Here is a 19093-nt window from a genome sequence, read left to right as displayed (position 1 = left end):
GTTGGCCCAGGCTAAACTCTGCAGCAGTGTTAACTGTTCCCTTTACAAATAGAGACATTCCCATTTGGATCTTATATTAAAACTCCCATAATGTCTTTCCTCTACAATTATCATTCGTCTGTAGCATGATTTTCTATATAATTAAATTAGCAAATGGTTCCACATTAATTTCAGTAACTACCCAAAAAACCAAATGTTACAGTTACTGTTTAGGATGCTGTTTGCAATACCACCCTGTTAACCACTCATCATACGTATTCAAATGTCAAGTCAGCCTGAATTAGTAACCACAGTGAGGGAGGAAGGAAGGGGATTTCGTCTTCAGAACAAAAGTATCTAATTTGCAGTTAGAGAATGAGGTGAGCTTTATATTTTATCATGAAGCAACAAATAACCAAGATATTTGTCAGATTCAGCTAGTGTGAGAATATCAATGCTTACCTTCCTGTGTGATGCCATTTGTGGCTTTCAAAACTCAGTGGCTGGCCTGTCCTGTGTTTTGCAAGCAGGTTCCATTTTATGACCAAATTTCGAAATCTTCACCAGATTTCTGTTACAATCTCTGCTTGAAACGATGCTAAATTAGCTACCAGTAGTTCAAGAAATCTTTGGGATATAAAAACCTCTGAATCATTCTAAAATACGATTTATATGCTGCTGCTATTGCAACATTTTGTTAACTGTGCTTCCCTAGACATCTGTGTTGTCATTTTAACTTTGCATCCAAAGATTGGAAAAAAATAAAAACTACACGATTATGTCAGCGTACTGATTTAAGGCAACCATTTTATTTTGAAGGAGGACCTCCTTGTTTGTTTCATCCTGGTGTCGGCTTGATTTGTATGGTGGATGAGGAAGAGGTGGGGTTAATAGAGAACTTCATTCAAGAGTAACTGCACTATGAGCTGAGGCAGCCTGCAGATCATGACATATTGACTCCGACTATATTTAATTGTTTTTGTGTTGTGCCTTTATTGTTTTTTCTTGGATATAAATGACTGATTCCCAAATGGGTAAGTCCTGTTTTTTTTTTTAAGATATAAAACTTTAACCTTTTATTTTGAAATTATTTTCATGTATGAAGTGAAGATTTTTTTTAAGGACTAGGGATTGTTTTATGATAATAATGTATTTTACCAATTTTCTTGTAATTTATTTTACTCTTCTGTCAATGTTAATGTGATTTATTTGTCGTACCAACACAGTAATTTGTTGGTATTAACCACAACAAACAAACTTTTATCATGAATGGTGTCCAGATGTTTGTTCTAACAGACTTCCTCTCCTCAGACATGAAACACAGAAAAAGCTGTAATATAAAAATACATTAAAAACAATGTGAATATATCAGGTCTGACCTGTCAGTGCACTGTGAGAACAGATGCTGTGTGGTTATTTGGGTTGTTGGTGCACAGTTCATTGTAGAGAGTGGTGAAACAATGTTGATCTCAGCTGAAATAGGGAAGATATGCTCACACTCAGACCTCACAGGACAGCACATCACTGATAACAGAAATACAGAAGTTGGAACAGAACAACAGTCAAGTAAATTAATGATGAAAATGAAGCGCTTGATGACTCGTGTCAGATTGTTGCACAAGATGTGTATAGGAAGGGTGGGGAAGTGGAAGTCAGATCATTAACGTCTTGGCACTTACCGTTTAGATCATTTTTTTTTAATCTGCAGGGTTCGTTTCTCACTTCGTCTGTGTCTCTAACTACGTGCTGCTGTGGGGTCACTACTGACACATATTCTCAGGTCTAGTTTCAGTGGTAGCCCATCAGAGACTCCTCCACACTTACTGTAACATCGTTTGTACTACTGAGAAATACCTGTACATGTTTATTGCTTCTGTTTTTGTTTCATGGGAACCATCTCTGTGAGTGCTGAAATTCAAATCAGTCTTCTGTCTTTATCTAAAGCTCCTTTCTCACATGCTACAACTGCCGCTGATAATTCTTTTAAAAAAGTTAGAAGAAAGTTGAAAGAATGTGATCTGCCACCTTGCAAAATTTTGCTCAGATGCTCCAATGAAGTGTCAAAAATGTTATGGCAGTCTTTTTACATGATCTAGTGAAGCACAATCCTTTTCTATCCAAAACAGCTTTGAAATTTACACTGATTAACGTGAAGTACCTCGTCTGCCATTGCTGCAGTTAGTGTTGTAGCATCAATGCAGGAGTGTTTTAATTTGTTTTCTGCAATAAGTTTCCAGAGAGCATTGCCTGGTTCCCAAGCCTAAAAATTATTCAAGCAAAAAAAAATCTAAAAAGAAGAAGTCAGTCATTGGTTTGCAATAATAAGAATAAAAAAAGTTTAATTTAAGTTCAACGTTTTTAGTGGGAAGTTCGAATTATGAGAAATTAGAGAACAAATTAGACGCAAAGATAAGAAGTTTGACATATCAAATCGTCATATAACCCAACACTGGTTGGTTACATACAGTATGTGAAAATCGGTCAAACTCACTGTTGCAGAATCAGAATTAGGGAACTGTGATAGTAACTCCTGTAATTCAATGACCACATTAGATTGGTGATATAGAATCTGAAAGTGTACAGTAGTTTGTCACTAAGGATCAAGCACGGATGGCTCATGATGATCATGTTACCTGTTATAGAAATATATAAACTGCAGCATCTTTTAGATCTAAGCTAGGTGACCTACCAACGTTCAGACAGAGCTTCTTCAGTAACCATGATGACTAGATGGCTGCCCTGTCTTAGTATAACAGTGTGAGCTTATCATGATTCATACACTTCTGTCGGGCTACGAGAGTCACAGACGAAGCAGAAATATCAGAGCCTATATCATGTATTTCTGTGGTAACAGATATTCTGCATGAGAGAACCATGACACCTGCGTCAGATCTTCCAGAGAAACCTCTCACCCCTTTACCTGCTGTGGTTTCGTTTCTAAATACAATACACTGAGAGTGCATGGAGATTTTATTTAGTGAGAGTGTAGGTGATACCAGCACAGGCTCTAAAAGTCTGAGAAACATGTAACACTTTCAAACCTTTGAAGAAAGCAACACAGCTGAAACTTTCTAAGATGACACAGCGTGTCTCCACATACCTGCTGATATCTGCCTACAATGGAGGCTGAAGATTAAATATGAAGAACTGACTCTTTGGTTGTAGGTGAGACTGAGAGTCTCAGTAATGCTCATGCTCCCTTTTTTTTTTTTTTTTAACAGTTTCCTCAGATTTTACAGTAGAGGAGAAGATGGAGATTGAGAGTATTAAGACATATAAAGAAGACCTTCTGGATGATATCCAGGTACACACACACACACACACACACAAAGTTTATCTCATCTCTCTCTCTCTCTCCAAACTATGTGTTTTTGTATCCATGTGACAGTTTTCACAGTTTTCTTTCATTCTTTCCTGTTCAGAAGCTAAAGATGCAAATAGACATGGTGATGGCGGACATACTCAGCTTTGAGTCTGCAGAAGAAAAGTGAGTTTTAGTTTGGGAAAACCCCACACCTTTTTTAACACCTACCCAGAACTGTGATTGCTTTTTATAGAACTCTTTCTAGGACACCCACTACGTGCTTCTACTCCATTTTTAATGTCACACACCTGGTTCAGTTTTACAGTGGCCTTTAAACAATTTTCGCTCATTTCCAGGTCAGCTTCTGCTTAATGAAATTTTCCTTCCTTAGTCTATTTTCCATATGTTTTTTATGAAGGTGAGAAAAAAAAAATCTCCAGTAAGTAGAACTTTCAAAACAATATTTGTTCAGCTCAAAAACTGGTGAAATCTTCACACATAATCCCTGTAATTTGTCAGGTTACACTTTTTTCAACATTAATCACCGTAACATGTTAGTAAAGATACAAAAAAAAACATTATTCGGTTGGGATCCCAACTATCTACTATCCCATGAGTCTTTGCACCACCAAGTTTTGGATGGTAATACAATATTTTCTTGTCCAAGTTAAAATAAGAAAATGGATTGTTAGTTGAGCACAGTAGTCATATAATCATTTTGGTTGCTGCAGTTTGCATTTTATATTGACAGGTGTTTCTTATATTTTGTCCACCCCATTTGCACCAGTTAGAGTATGTTTAATAATGGAAAAACTTCTCAGTATAATACAGTGTGACTGCACCGCAAGCTGCACCCTCCAAAAACAGATGAATCCCCTCCTCTCTCAAACAACAAAAACTGAAGGTTGATTTGAACTGTATTAGCTTCAGAAACATAACTAACTGTGTATATATAGCATTACTTATTTCTGTTACGTTGGCTTTTCTGCAGCAAGACAATAGAGAAGGGCAAACGGTCCTCAAATGGCAAGAAGAAATTCAACATGGACCCCAAAAAGGTGAGCTCGAAATGGGAGTGCATGTGTTTCTGGCTTCTGAGACACAAATAAGCATGAAGTGAACACGGTTTAAGTAAAATATCTCGATCGGCATGTTAACGTATGCCTCAGCTGTTTGAGCTCAACAGCTTCAGTGGTGTTGTTTTCTGTGAAGACTTCCTCTTCCAACCACACTGAGTATATGAAATGATGCTAACAGCAGCTCACAGTTTCAATGGTTTCACTGACAGGTCAAGCTTGTCTCCGTTATGAACACCAATGTTTGCAGCATCAAACACAAAGTAAAAGCATTTTTTGCATGTTGGGAAAAGCAGTTTGCTTTGAACTATATTTGGGGATTTAAGATCCCTGATCTAGGCAGAATTTAGACTTTTAGGCATAATATAAAAAAAGACGTGTGGGAGAGAGTTGGCAGAATACAGTTTAGTTGTTCATGCAATACTGTACGCTTTGAGATTTCTTTTTTCCTTTTAATAGCAAATATATCATCCTCTTCCTCTCCAGCCCCTGTGATGGACGAGAAAGAGGAAGAGAAATTGGTTTTAAGGAATTGGAATTTCAAATGCTGCAAGCTTGCTCTTGTCTTACCAACAGGACATGAGATCATAAAGAAACTAAACACTTTTAGCCACAGCAGGCAGGCAGTATATGTGTCAAGTACTGTCAGATATTAATACACGTTTTATTTGTGTCAAATCAGCTGTAGGTGAAAACTGTGTCAAAATGCACATGCATACTTGCAGTAAGCAACCTACTTTGTGTGCACGTATGTTTCCGTATAGGGCATCAATTACCTGATTGAGAACAAGCTGCTGGATGGAAGTGCTCAGTCCATTGCTGAGTTTCTCTACAAGGAGGACGGACTTAACAAGACGGCCATTGGAGAGTTTCTTGGAGAGAGGTGAGAAAGAGGAGAAAAAGTGGAGAGTGGGATAGAAAAGAGACATGTAGAGTTAGTGATGATAATAAGCACAGGGGTATCGATCCGGAAGAAAAGAAAAGAAACTGAAAAGGACATTTGAGGATTTGAGACAAAAAGATGAGAGAGAAAATAAGTGTCACGTTTATATGGGAGGAATTGGGAAAAAAGATTAATGGTGGGAGAAAGAAGAAGGAAAGTTAAATTCATGAAAGAGACAGAGAAGGTTAGAGAAATGAGGAGAGGAGGAAGGTAGGGAAAGATGACACAGGTAAGGAAACATGAGGGTGTTGAAGGAAGGGTAGAAAAAAGGATCTGAACAGTGGGAAGACTTTCTTTAGGCTTCATGTATCTAAAGCTTCTTTCTTCTTCTGTCCCACAGGGAAACGCTCCATCTCCAGACCCTGAAGGCCTTTGTGGAGCTGCATGAGTTCTCCGATCTCAACCTGGTCCAGGCCCTAAGGTCAGCCCTCACTGTGCCCTCACTCTGGTCTCAGCAAGGACTGTCATTTATCATAATAATAATAATTTCAACTGTCTAGATAAGGACAGTAGTTATTTTTTTTTAGGCTGATGTTACTAGTTACAAAAGCTGAAACCACCATTAGTTTTGTTAATCTTCTCTAAAATGTCCTCCAGCTTCGTGGAAGTGCCACACTAGATGGTTAGATGTTGAATTAAAGTATAAAAACATTAAAACTGTACACGAATCATGTACTTGAGGAGTTAGATGACAGCACTAATCACTACAGTATAATCTAGCATTGGAAATGAACAACAATACTTCCAGTGCTGTGAGTTTACATGATAATAATAATAACAGCATTATCACATACAGTCACAAATGCATCTTATATGTTTATCACTTGTAAACCGTACACGTGCTACCAACATGCACGTCCTCTCCACTGTCCTGTGGTGCATCTGCTCTTCACATGATCACAAACCTAAATAAACGTGTGTGAGCAGTGAGCGTGACCCAGTGGTGGGTATGTTACAGGCAGTTCCTGTGGAGTTTCCGTCTTCCTGGAGAAGCCCAGAAGATTGACCGCATGATGGAGGCGTTCGCCACACGCTACTGTGACTGTAATGCTCATGTCTTCCAGTCGACTGGTGAGTTTCAGTAAATATACATGTCCACTTTCTCTTTGGAATATGTGTGTGTGTATTTAAGTGACTACATCATCTCTTTGCGTTTCTTGATTTTTCTGACCAGATTTTTGGGATTTTCTCCGACTTTGTGTTTATGTGAACTACATGAAACCATTACATATTTTACTTCCTCTTATTCTGTGTGTCACCAGATACGTGCTACATCCTGTCTTTCGCCATCATCATGCTAAACACCAGCCTTCACAACCCTAATGTAAAAGACAAGACCACTCTGGAACGCTTCATCTCCATGAACAGAGGCATCAATAACGGAGAGGACCTACCCAGTGATCTGCTCTCAGTGAGTCCTCTCAGCCCAGTGTCCAAACTAGACACCAGGAAGCTTTGTAAAACCATGTAGTACCTGAGAAAATAACACCACTGTCTCACAATCACCACACATACGTGGCTTAGGTCCAGGTCTCACTCACAGGTTAGACTGTAGGAGGTGGTCATGTTAACCAGTATCTCAGACTGCAGACTCATTTTCCAGTGTGGATGTGTAAGCACAATGTCACACCCTTAAAAAAAAAAACTGCTGCTTTAATTGAAATCACATTTGCACAACACACACACACACACACACACTGGTTGCGTCTTACCGTTTAAACCATTTAATTCGCACTGATTAATATTAAGGCTTCAACTCACAGTTTATGCTCCAAAAATGTTTAATTTTTTTCCCCTTTAAACCGCTTTCTTCTCAGAAACTGTATGAAAGCATTCGCAACGAGCCTTTCAAAATCCCAGAGGATGATGGGAATGATCTGACTCACACCTTCTTCAACCCTGACAGAGAAGGCTGGCTCCTTAAACTGGGTAAAACACCACTACGAAATGAAGCTCCGTGTTAAGAGTATCGTGTTACTACATTTACAGACAGAAACAAGAAGAAAAAACTGTAGAGGTTTTGAAATTACTTGTACGCAAGTGGCCATATAAGGATTAGAAACAGGAAAGTACAGAGGAGGTAGTAAGAAGATGACCCAGTGTTGCACTCCTGTGCATGCAAACAACACAGCATCAGAAATAGACTGTGCAGATGTTTACCTCTCTCTTAATAACCTCTGGTCGGTTTATTGTGACGTTACACAATTTGGAGTTTTCACAAACTACTGTGTATGTAAAAAATCTTTCTGTCTGTGTTTCAGGAGGCCGTGTGAAGACATGGAAGAGGCGATGGTTTATTCTGACTGACAACTGCCTCTATTACTTTGAGTTCACAACTGTAAGGCTTCCACATTGCTCCTGTTAAGTCATATTGACATATTGTCCTCTTCTCACTTGTTTCCCACCTAATTAGTTATTTAATCAAACACACAAAATTGTCTCTAGGAGTCACTTGTTAGGAAAATTCCTAAATTCTCCTGTAATTCAATCAGAAAAACTTCTATCTCAATCTGTCTCTTTCTAATGTGTCTGCAGGATAAAGAGCCCAGAGGCATCATCCCTCTAGAGAATCTCTGTGTGAAAGAAGTGCCATATTCTCGCAAACCAGTAAGACCCTGTCAGCTTTCTTTCCTTTCCACACTAACAAGTTTAAAAAGCCAATCCAAGCTAATTACAGAGAGTTTGTGTGGCTCAAATTCATGATCAATCGATTTATAGATTGATAATTATCGTGTTGTCTAGTACTGTCTGGAGCTGTACAACCCCAAACGTCAAGGGCAAAAGATCAAAGCTTGTAAGACAGAGAATGATGGTAGAGTGGTGGAGGGAAAACACCAGTCCTACACCATCTGTGCCGCTAGCGCCGAAGAGAGAGATTCCTGGATCGAGGCCATCAGGTCAGGCTACACACACACACACACACACACACACACACACACACACACACACACAATCCAATCATCTCAAGGCACTTTACAGAAACACAGAAATACACAGTATACGTATGTGATTGTGAGCATTTAAAAATCTCCTCTCACATCCATGCACTTGTATGCATATTCCCAAAGTCCCATTTGATTGTATTCCTATACTTGTGAAACCATTATTAAGTAGATTTATTCACTTCATTTTACATCTAACCATAAAGAGTCCCTGTAGAGGAAAACCTCTGCTGCACTTAGATCTGTGTGGGTTGTAAGGTGTAAGGTGTAAACATCCTGACTTCACCCATCTGTGCCGCTGTGCTCACCCAGATGTGGTCTGTTCTGCTCGAGTCCATATCCACATGTGTAAATACTCGTATCGTACTGTAGTGCAACAGTACTGTACTACACCCGATGTAGTTTGGCACATGGCGATGCAAGCAAACATTTTATGCTTAGATAAAATAAAGGCATTTTAAAATATAAATAAATATAACTATATATATATTTTTTTTATAATTATTGCTATTGCGCAACTCTCCAGTTGCTGTCAGGAGGGTCTTATCAGCTTTTTAGCTCAGTGTTTTTGGCATTTCAGCCAGTAACTTTTAGTTTTGGATTCTCTGACCGCTGTCACTACTGTCACCAGACACAGCAAACGCTGTAACCACATGGTATAACATCTGCGGCATTTAGCAGCTGAAGAAACTGATTTTCTGGCGGAGATGAGGCCAGAGCTGAAAGGACAGTGAATATTGAACTAACATTCATCAAGTGAACAAAACACTATTAATATTAATGTTTACTCTAATAATACCAAATGTTTCCCAACAACCTTGTTAACATAATATGTCTGCGCGATGCTTAGAACGCTTTCTGCTGGCTTTCACAGTCATATGATCCATTGTAATCTCAAATATTGACTCCAGCATCTTTAAATGGGCAGTGTGAGGACTTGCACAGGATTCCCCAAACCTAATTCTAACCCTAAAACCCCTAACCTTAATCCAGTAAGTGGACTGGCCAAGACGTCCTCACAATGCAGTGTCCTCGCCGTGATGGTTTAAAACTGGAATTGTTCCTCACAAAACAATACAAGCACATACACACTAAATTTGCTGCTTAAGGTTTTCCACAATGACACTCTACTTTACTTCAAACAGAGCAAGCATCACCAAAGATCCGTTCTACGACTTGGTCTCAGTCCGTAAGAAGAAAGTGATAAACCAAGCCCCTCAGGACTGAGCTGTCCAATGGCCCCCCGGGGACGTTTACAGTACAGTGGGATTCTGCCCCCCCTCTCGACTTCACTTTACACAGCTGAGTGAGGACACTGGTGGCTAGACAGAAAAAACATTGACGGTGGTCGTTCAGGCTAAATCAGGGACTTCTCTTTCCACTGCTCTGTTTATAGACTGAGCTGAACTGTGTGAAAGGTGAAAAACTTTGACCGATGTCTTTTTCTCTTCGTCAACTTGACAAGCCACAGAGCATTTGTGTACATCAGTACCTGTTGTGGTTTTAATAGGCTATTTTTCTGTTTACATCATTTTTGAAAGGTGGCTTCATGTTTACTGAACCTTTTTTGCCTTGAGAAGACTGTTTTTTTTCCTTGATGTCTACCTGTTGCACAAGGTGTAGTTTCTAGCATCAGGATGATAAATCAACTGTATTATGTCTCAGCGTGGGGTGTTATCTTTCTGAGCTTTATGATGATTCTCTCAAAAGTCTCAAAAATGACTTATAAGTAACAGAAAACAGTTTTCCTTCTCTCCACTGGGTCATTTTAGGTTAAGATGCTTGCTTAGGAAATGCTTCACATTAAAATATCAAGTATTTTAAGGCGTTTTTCTTTTTCTCATTTTTAAAGTTTGTGATACTTTATAGTGAAGTTAACTTGAAATGCCAAACCCTGCATTTGTTAATGTTTCAATTAATTTTAAAAGGAAAGTGCAATAAATGTAAATCCATTGTTTGATTTGTCTCATAAATACAACGTCTACACTGTAGTATTTGAGAATAACTGCATCTTATACCGTGTCATTGTAACTACTTCTTACTGTATTTTGTAGTGACTTTGTTTGTCAATAATGTTCTCATGAAGTAATTATTTAATAAAACGTATTCAGGTGTCATGTAAGGTTGGATGCTGTTTCTAGTTTCAGGAGCAAACTGGCAGCTGTGTTTTTAGTTGAGTGCACTCTGAAGCCATCAAACCACACCTCACTTCCTCATATGTGCCATTTCTCTGTATATGTTGATATCCTCAGTTCACATGTGCTTCTTCAAGTGTGAAGTACTTTGAGGTTTAATGCAAGGATTTTTAGGTGGTTGAAATATACTTTTGGTTGAAAGTTTTAGACATGACTTTATTTCAGTATTTATAGACACTGACGTAAAAAAAAAAAAAAAACAACTAAATTTCCAGCGAACAAAACAATTGTAGCCTAAAAGATCAGTGTGACAGGAAGTAACATATTTTTACGGTTGCTGCATATCAGAAAAAACTAGCCTATATATTCGTGTGACAACACCTCTTCCTGCTGCAGCTTTGACTTCCTGTTTCTGTATTGCACCACATCCCACTCGCAACCCCCCTCAGCTCAACTCTTGAGCTCCCATCAGGCCTGTGGTTCCTCTCTGAGCTGCCAGCAAACATCCAGCAGAGTCGGAGGGTGAGGGAGACAGCTAGTGGTCGATTTGTGCAGCACAATCATCAGTTTTGCATCCTAGACTAGGCCACTGCTGTGCATCACCACCAGGTGGTGCTGCAATTATAGTGAAGCTTCTTGTTTGAACAGAGTCATAATAAGAGTCATAGTCTACTGTATTCAGGATGGCCTCTCCCATTTGCTTTTATTTTTTACTGTATCCGACTTAAAGAAGTTTGGGTTTTTCTTTAAAAAAGACAAAAGGTTCAGAATTTAAGAGACATGAATTTTCAAGCTCAAAACCTCCCTTAAAATTTGAATGAAAATCTATTTCTCTTATAAAAATACTATACAAACATAACATCAAATGGGTAGTTTCTAGGTCTAAGCTCATGGATAATACAGATATTTAAAACCTTGGCATCTTTAGTGTCTCCTTACCTGAAACCATTTAACAAGCACGATGAGCAAAAGATCCAACAGACACTAATTTACACTGTTGGCAACATTCATTTGATACATGACAAGATGGAAAATAAGAAATTTTACTTTCTTGTAGTCAGTTGGCCGTTGATTTGGTACAACGTGCTGAAACTAACCAACAGTCCTAAATAAATCAGGTCTGTGGTCCTCAAACTGAGGATTTGTCTGTCCTGTTGTAGTCCATCTTTAGATTGTGTTGTGCATTCAGAGAACAGCAGGTTCACCTCAGGACACTTTACATTGTGGCTGTGCTTTACGCCGACCCTTAACACCTGCAACAAAACAAAATGTGTTATTAGGAAAAATATTTGTAAAATGACTGGTGAGGTGAGAGAAACATAAAATTCATATCTGAGGATCCATAAAAGATAATGTCTGTAAGAAGGTTAACCACTATATTGTAAAATAATCGACTTTTTTTTTTTTACCAGTTTCACGTATCTCTGTTATGTCACAGTGAATCTTTTTGAATTAGAGAAAACATACAGACAAATAAGTCTCATGATTCCTCAGATGTATCTCCCTTTAAGAGCACACAGTTTGGAAACCACAAAATTAAATCATGTGTCAATGTTTGTACGTATTCTGACTCACTTTCATTGTCCTGTGCAGACTCAGTCCTCTGGCCCAGTTTAGATGACTTTTTACCCGTCTGTTTAGATGGAGATATCACAACCACCTCAAAGCTGTCCTCATTCTCATCAGTCCGATTGGTTTCTGTGGGTGAAGGGCACGTACTTTTCGCCAAGCAGTTATCTGAAAGCTTACTAGATGATTTCCCCTTGAAAAACTTTGAGAACCGATGCTTTTTGTCCTGCTTGACTCCATTGTGCCTTTTGAAGCTTTCGTTCACGGCTTCTGAGGGCAATGGACTCAGTCGTTCCAGCTTTTCACTACTAGTCATTTGGGGCCTCCCTTGATCCATCTCCTGAGGAACAGCTGAACCCCTCATAGGTCCTGGCTCCTGTAGAGACCCTGTTGGACGTGGGAGTTCCCCTAACATTAACAAGTATTTGGGGTTGTAGTATTTGTGCGCAGGTACCTGGATGCCAGGATTCTGTGAATCCCCCAAGCTAACTTGGAAGCGGGATGTGGTTGCTGGTAACGGCGGGCGTTTGGGTGCTGATTTGGAACGTATTGTGGCAGCTGCATTAGCAGCAGGTGGGCTAACGTGAAACTCCTTATAGAGATCCAGCTTTTCAGAGATGGCATAAAGTTCACGGAAGTCCCGGTCAAAGAAGTCAACCACCTGTCCTGTCATCACGGTGATCATGTTTCGGTCCATGCGAGACGTACTCCAGGAGAAACTGAGACAGAGACAGAGTCATACAGTCATTCCCTTCATTTACAGCAAATATGAAAATCATTTTATAAACAATGAAACTGTTAAAGTGAAACTGTTCCACCAGACCTCTAAGCATCAAGCATTAAATCTTTCAGATTACTCTCAGGATAGATCAGCAAGTGACTGATTTCTCATCCACCAGTGTCATCAGGTCCATTTTATTCTGTCCAATAGTTTAGTTTGTGACAAAATGTCTTCACTGTTAATGACATTACCATCAGACTCAACTGTGCTCGTGCTAACGAGCACTGACACTGTGACCATGGTAAAGATCACACCAGCTGAACATCAGCAGCAGCATTAGCATCGTCACTGTATCTTAGCATCCCGAGTTAGCATTTAGCTTAAGGTGCCACTGTGCCAAGACTCTCGATCTTGATATTATGTTAAATAAAGCTGTCAGATATGGGTTAAGGTTATAGGTAAAAGTCAGGTGAACCTTGTGCTGAGACTGGTTTTAATTATTATATGGTTTTGATTATAACTGCACCTCATGCCCAAGGTCATTTGGGATTGACTCCAGCACCTTGTGGCCTTTTAAAGGAGAAGTGGTCGAGATAGATTTGTCATATAAAAACAAAAAGTTGGGTAAAAATTTGTTATTTTAACTTGTTAATCTTTGTTTCAAATTGCTGTGTATTTAATGCAGAAATTATGACAACACCACAATTAAAAAATATATATAATTTTTTGATACGTATCTGAACATGAAACAGGTTCTGTATGAAATGACAGTAAAACACATGCACATTCACCTGTAAGAGCCAAACACAACTTTGTCCCCGTCTACCAGCATGTACTTATTACACAGTGAACCAGGCAGTCTGCCGAAGGACAAACCAAAACCGACTCCCTGCAGGGCTCTGGCTCTGATGTTCTGCAGTTAGACCAAAAAAAAAAAAAACACAGCCAGAAATGAATTTTTTTGTTTTTGTTTTGTAGAGAAGGTAGATGAGCTGTTTGATCGTGGCACTCCTCTGGGCATCTACACACCATTGTTTGCATTGTATTCAAATGCTGGTCTTTTATGTAACAGCATTCTTTGTCTAGTAGCCTAAATAGTTTGTTTAGATCAGTCAACATTGCTCAGATCTGCTTTAAAGACATTCTACTATCCCACGTGGTGTTTGAGGCTTTTGATGTTATGATGGTACCGTAGTTGTATATGGATAAAATGTGCTTTATACAATAATCTCCTATGAAAAAAAAAATGTAATCTTACCCGAAGGTGCTGTGAGTTAATCTGAAGCCTGGTGCACATATCCAGGAAGTGTGGCACACCATGGTTATCCAACAAGATGTAAACGGGCACGGAACGACGCCAGGCTGCATCGATCAGATCCTGCAGGATCTGGAGGTCTGTGAGCATGTCCATTACAATCGCTATCACCTGCAACAGAAATGAGAGTAGTTTTAGAGGGAACAACAACCCATTATATATTTCATGCCTTTCAGTAACACAGTGTAGTGTACCTTATGCTGCAGGACTTAAAACAGATCAACACAGTTGAGCTAATTATACATGCAGAATCCAAGATCACGACAAGCAAACACAGAGCACGAGCACAGTGGCATTCACAAATGCAAAACTCCACGTCAGTTACACTACATGGCAAATCAAACCTATTTTGTTAACAAATCTCTCAAGATGACTCATGACTTAACAACCATCCCATAATAGACTCAGTTTAATGTTGTGTAGTCCTTTATTCCCAATATTTTTTAGACATTTTTAGAAAGGGTGGATTTACATTTTAAAAATGTACATTTATGAAAATACCTTTGCTGCTGGGTCCACATATTTATCATGCTGGCAGCAAGAACAACACATTGTAACCATGGATCTCAGCTCAGACTCAACACTGCTTCTTGTCCACATGACCTTTCTGCAGAATTATTTTAGACAGCTACTAAAGAAAGCAGCAGGGTGAAGCTAATCTGGCTAACTGAAGCACTTTGCCACCCAGTCTTAGCTGCTGGTCTTACGTGTTTGGAGGAAACACTGCTGTCCCTTGGCTGTGTCCCAGTCAGGTTGACACATTATAAGGATGAAGCTTTACAACCACAAAAGGAGGTCAGTTGAGGAATTCTGGACATGATTCTGCCTCTGACTTAAACTGTCCCTTAAATCTTTTGCTTCACTCCCTGTGAGAGTGATGGGATCAGTAGAGTTTGGACTTTGCTTGTACCAAATAAAGAAATAACAATGGCCAACCTGAACAATGTGAGGCATCAGGAACAGATGCTCGTTTCATCCAGTGTAGTGCATCATAATGGAAAACCACTGATGCTAAAGAATTGGAATGGCTCAGTTGGTTTTGGCTTTTGTCATTACGTTCGACAACTCGCTCCATGACGTTGGCTGATACAGGAGGAGTATAGAGTGCAAAGTGAAAGAAGAAATATTATTCATTACCCTCAGGCCAGGAGCAATATGCGCCATGTATGGCTGCTGTGTTTGTTCGGCTATCTTCTGAACAAATATGCAAGCTGCATACTCACCCACTCATCCATCTCTACATTCTTAGAGGGAAACGATAACACCTCAGAGTGGTGGAGAGTGGTTCCACCTTCACGTCATAAAACTTTGATTACATGCATGAACATTTGCAGCTGGTACTATCAAAAACCGACTTCCAATGCTATACCCCATAATATTATATTAACACTGGCCTAATGCATCTCTTAATAATGCTATAGCCTCCAAACTACATCTCTTAACATTTCACAACAGCCATGTATGACAGAGACATGAAGATTAACACAAACAAAAAGAGCGTTGGTCATTTTAGACATGTAGGGACGTGTTCAGTCCAAGCAGAGGATGAAGGTTGTTACTCAGTTGTTCCATTGTTGCTTGAAAAGCACAGCCATGGAAAGAGTCTCTTTAAATTTGCAACAAATGTTCCTCTGTGAAGCAGAGAAGGCATGCTGTTTCCACACAGTGGCTCACTGAAGAAAAATGCTGAGCAGAGGGTATAACAAAGATACAAGTTTGGACATGTGAGAAGAGACTAGAGTCTTACAGACTTGATCATCAAGCAGCAGGAAAGAAAGAAAAAGAAATTCTGCATGCAAGGGTGAATATGTAAGTGCCAGAACAACAGGTTGTTTGGCATTTGTTATCTAGAGTGTGTGTGTCTTGTTATTGCAGTTCACTGCCTGATAAAAAAGAGCAAAGCTGGTAGGTTTGTTACGTTCTGTACATGCATGCCAATCTTAGCAACAGGCTGTATATTTCCATAGAGCAAATAGCAAACTAAAGTAGTTTGTTCTAAAACCCTCTACTTATTTAAAGCATACAAGGGACCAGTGACCTTCTGAGGTGTATGAATTAGTTTGAAAAGAACACACATAAGCACAACAAAAGCAATTAAAAAAGAAAAGCACATAGAAGAGAATGAAAAAAGTGGGTGGGGAGAGACGGAAAAGAGAACTGGGATTGGGAATTACTAAAGAAAATTCTGGGGAAGAGGGTGTTACATAATAGAAACAATTAAAAAACCGTGGGTAAACCTTTAATGCATGTTCCCTTCCTCCTTCCTGACTCAGTTTTAAAAGGGGTTTGTTGAGGCAGAGCCTGTCACAGTGTTACTCAGAGCAGCCGGAACAGATGACTCAGCTGAGCTCCAGCAGTCTATAAGTAAACATGGGCAAACCAAAGGCACACAGACCCACTTCAGGCCATTAATTGCTGTGTGAGAAAGTACATCTCACTCAAACATTCATCCATCCCACCTGGGACTTACACAACTGAACAGGCCACTGCAAAGGGCAGAGTGGATCTGTAATTGTACAAGCAACCGCTGAGTGTTGTTAAGCTGTATCACACTGAGGCTCAGTATACATATATATATTTACTCATAGAGAAACCTGGTCTCCACGAGGTGTCGTCCATGTTTACCAATTATGACGAGGTTTCCCTTATCATAATTAAACGTTTAAGGATAGAGGATATCATGTAGTCAATGGGCAGGATGTATTTCAGAGTTATAATACTGGGCTATAAAAGTAAACCTGCCTTTACTTGACTTTGGAAAAATGTGTCTGTCTGTCCACTTACTTTTGCCACGTAGTGAAACAATCATGACAACAAGATCAGAGCTTTCATGTTAAAATGAGTCACAGTACACTAACTAAGCCAAATAAACCAGTGATGATGGACCAATGATGAATCATTATCTAAGTGTGCACAGGCTACAGGCTATGTGTTTTATGCATAGATTGTGTTTTGTGCATAGATTGTGTTTTGTGCATAGATTGTGTTTTGTGCATAGATTGTGACGTGTTGCCTGTTTGGGCCTAATCTGTTTGTGCCTTTGTCTCCCAGGTCTGCCATTTGTTTGTATTCTCTGGATCCACCCATGAGATTATTACTTCCTCCTCAGAGCATAATGCTGGGCCCCTTTAATGTTTAGCAGCAAAAGGGTTTGTAAGTGGTTAAAAAGAGAAAGATAAGAAAGAAGTCAAACAGGAATATTACCCACAAACTCCCTGTCAGGTGTGTTTGAACGCGTCCCTTATTGTTGTTTGCTTTATTACAGTGACAATAAAACCCTCCTCACCTTGGTAGCCTCCTGGATGAGCCTCCGGACCACCTCCTTGATATGAGGCCCGTTGTCTTTAGGCGGGTGGGTGTGCACGGCCACCCGGGTCACCCCTCTGAACAACCCCCCGCTGGGCCAGCCGTTGTCCAGCTGCGGAACCTCGGTATCCGACATCTGGGGCCAGTAGGTGGAATGGACCCCCGAATCCGCGTCGTTGCGGGAGGGTCCCTGCACCGACGGCGGCGTCGCTTTGCCGCTGTCATCCGCAGAGTCATACAGCCTGAAGGTGTTGGTCAGCACTTTGATTTCTCTGGCTGACAAAAAGTCCTTCATGTCGTCTTCTTTCAGCCGTGTCTTGAAGGCACCGTCGCCATTCTTCAGCAGCTCCTCGATGGCGACGCGCTGCTCTTCGCTGTAGTAAAACTCTGGTTTGGACTCCGGGACTTTCACACCGATGTGTCCGTCCTCCATGCAAGTGAGCTGCGATTCGGCCATACTTCGCCTCCTGGAGCTCAGCACCTCTCACACCCCGCTGGGTTTGTTCAGCTACGCTATGAAGGACGTCGGGCAGGTGGGAAACAGCTGGGAAACAGCTGGGAAAGTTTTCTTACCTGGGCTGAGAGAGGTGGGGCGAATGGTGCCTTCACGGGCCAGTGGAATAATGAAAACTGGAATATGCACCGATGAGCGTGCCAAAGGGTAAACTGCACCTTGAAACAGGTAAGTGGAATCAATTTGATTTCCTTGTTGAATCTGTTTAGTAACTATTGATAAACTTTTATTTTGTCAATATGAATATACCCTGGGTTATATATTCTCCTTTACTCTTAGAATATAAAGTAAGTACATTTATTCAAGTACTGTACTTTACAATTTTGAGGTATTTGTACTTGAGTCTTTCTATTTTCTGCCACTTCATAGGCCTACTTCAAGTTGACTGTGTTTTTACGCCACTACATTCATTTTATAACAGTAGAGACTAGTATCAGTATCAGATATACAGTGTTATGATAAAACTGCCCAGCACTGTGTAAAGTACTTTGGATTGTAAACATATAAGGTAGTAAAAATTATCAACACACATAATCAATTATTATTATGAATTACCTTGAAAACTAATAATATTTCCAAATCAAATTACTAACTCAACTGAATCCACGAGGTTTACCTGGAATTGTTTGGTCCTGAGGACTGAGGTTCTGCTCCAAAGGCTTTCTCTTTCCCTTCTGAGCAGCAGTTTGACTGCTCATGCTGCAATAGCAGGCAAGCCCAGGTAATAAAATGAAAACCTGTATGTAGGCTGAACAAGACACAACAAGATAAGCCAGTGACGTACGCCTTATGGCAAATCAGGTTTAATTTGGAAAAGGCTTCTCATCCTTGTCATCTTCTCTGGTCACTCTGGACCCCGAATAAATCCTGAAATGTCATTTGACATTATTAACGTACCTTGAAGCTGTGCATGCACGCTACATCTGCCTCCCACATAATTACAAAATACTTCTCAACTTAATTTAGCTCAGTTTAACCTTGATGTCTAGATGCATTTTGATTACAATGCATTTGGGTAAGCTATAAAAATGAATGCCTGTGTATCAGTGCCCTAAGACACTAGTGGAAATAAATAAGTCATTTCTCTGATTTGTCTCATCTACAGAAATACATTCCAGAAATGCACAGCCACAAAAAATGTTGTGTAACCTGTTTTCCCTCATTTGTTTTCCTTGTACACACGTATGGTAAAAGACACGGATTTGACAGATGAAGTCAGAAAGCTATGTTGTTCCCTTCACTGCATCCGGAGGAAGATCTGTGTTGGCAGCTCAGAAAGCAGCAGGTCA

At 39.9% G+C, this 19093-nt stretch overlaps 2 protein-coding genes across 3 annotated transcripts; one reads left to right on the top strand and one right to left on the bottom strand.

The window, feature by feature from the left end:
* The first annotated feature begins 870 nt into the window (after positions 1-870).
* On the top strand, positions 871-10366 carry cyth4b (cytohesin 4b). The gene is made up of 13 exons (XM_026304146.1): positions 871-1013; positions 3201-3283; positions 3402-3466; positions 4275-4341; positions 5124-5242; positions 5643-5723; positions 6261-6373; positions 6565-6713; positions 7120-7231; positions 7564-7640; positions 7838-7909; positions 8045-8199; positions 9390-10366. Exons 1-13 carry the CDS (start codon positions 995-997, stop codon positions 9469-9471), a joined length of 1194 nt encoding a protein of 397 aa, XP_026159931.1. The 5' UTR covers positions 871-994; the 3' UTR covers positions 9472-10366.
* Positions 10367-10744: 378 nt separating this feature from the next.
* On the bottom strand, positions 10745-18481 carry fam83fb (family with sequence similarity 83 member Fb). 2 transcript variants are annotated; one of them, XM_026302453.2, is made up of 6 exons: positions 18421-18481; positions 17271-17962; positions 13928-14095; positions 13461-13582; positions 11955-12667; positions 10745-11632 (listed from the first exon to the last, which is right to left on the bottom strand). In XM_026302453.2, the coding sequence occupies exons 2-6, from the start codon at positions 17745-17747 to the stop codon at positions 11586-11588; spliced, it is 1527 nt and encodes a 508-aa protein (XP_026158238.1). In that variant the 5' UTR covers positions 17748-17962; positions 18421-18481; the 3' UTR covers positions 10745-11585. The 2 variants fall into 2 exon arrangements, with proteins under 2 accessions (XP_026158238.1, XP_026158239.1); XM_026302454.2 differs by having other exon boundaries at positions 17271-17956; positions 18421-18470.
* Positions 18482-19093: the final 612 nt, after the last annotated feature.

This window comes from Mastacembelus armatus, chromosome 1, assembly GCF_900324485.2.
Source record: "Mastacembelus armatus chromosome 1, fMasArm1.2, whole genome shotgun sequence".
Classification (NCBI taxonomy): domain Eukaryota; kingdom Metazoa; phylum Chordata; class Actinopteri; order Synbranchiformes; family Mastacembelidae; genus Mastacembelus; species Mastacembelus armatus.
The sequence above is the reverse complement of the archived record's forward strand: the minus strand, read 5'-3'. Positions and strand labels throughout refer to the sequence as shown.

Bases quoted from the DNA above. Each gene is read 5' to 3' on its own strand.
- fam83fb (XM_026302453.2), bottom strand. From the start codon at position 17,747: ATGGCCGAATCGCAGCTCACTTGCATGGAGGACGGACACATCGGTGTG. The intron at 14,096-17,270 runs GTGAGGAGGGTT...TTTCTGTTGCAG, and splicing joins TCATCCAGGAGGCTACCAAG to GTGATAGCGATTGTAATGGA. The intron at 12,668-13,460 runs GTGAATGTGCAT...TCTCTGTCTCAG, and splicing joins GTTGTGTTTGGCTCTTACAG to TTTCTCCTGGAGTACGTCTC.
- cyth4b (XM_026304146.1), top strand. The intron at 3,284-3,401 runs GTACACACACAC...TTTCCTGTTCAG, and splicing joins ACCTTCTGGATGATATCCAG to AAGCTAAAGATGCAAATAGA. The intron at 6,374-6,564 runs GTGAGTTTCAGT...GTGTGTCACCAG, and splicing joins TCATGTCTTCCAGTCGACTG to ATACGTGCTACATCCTGTCT.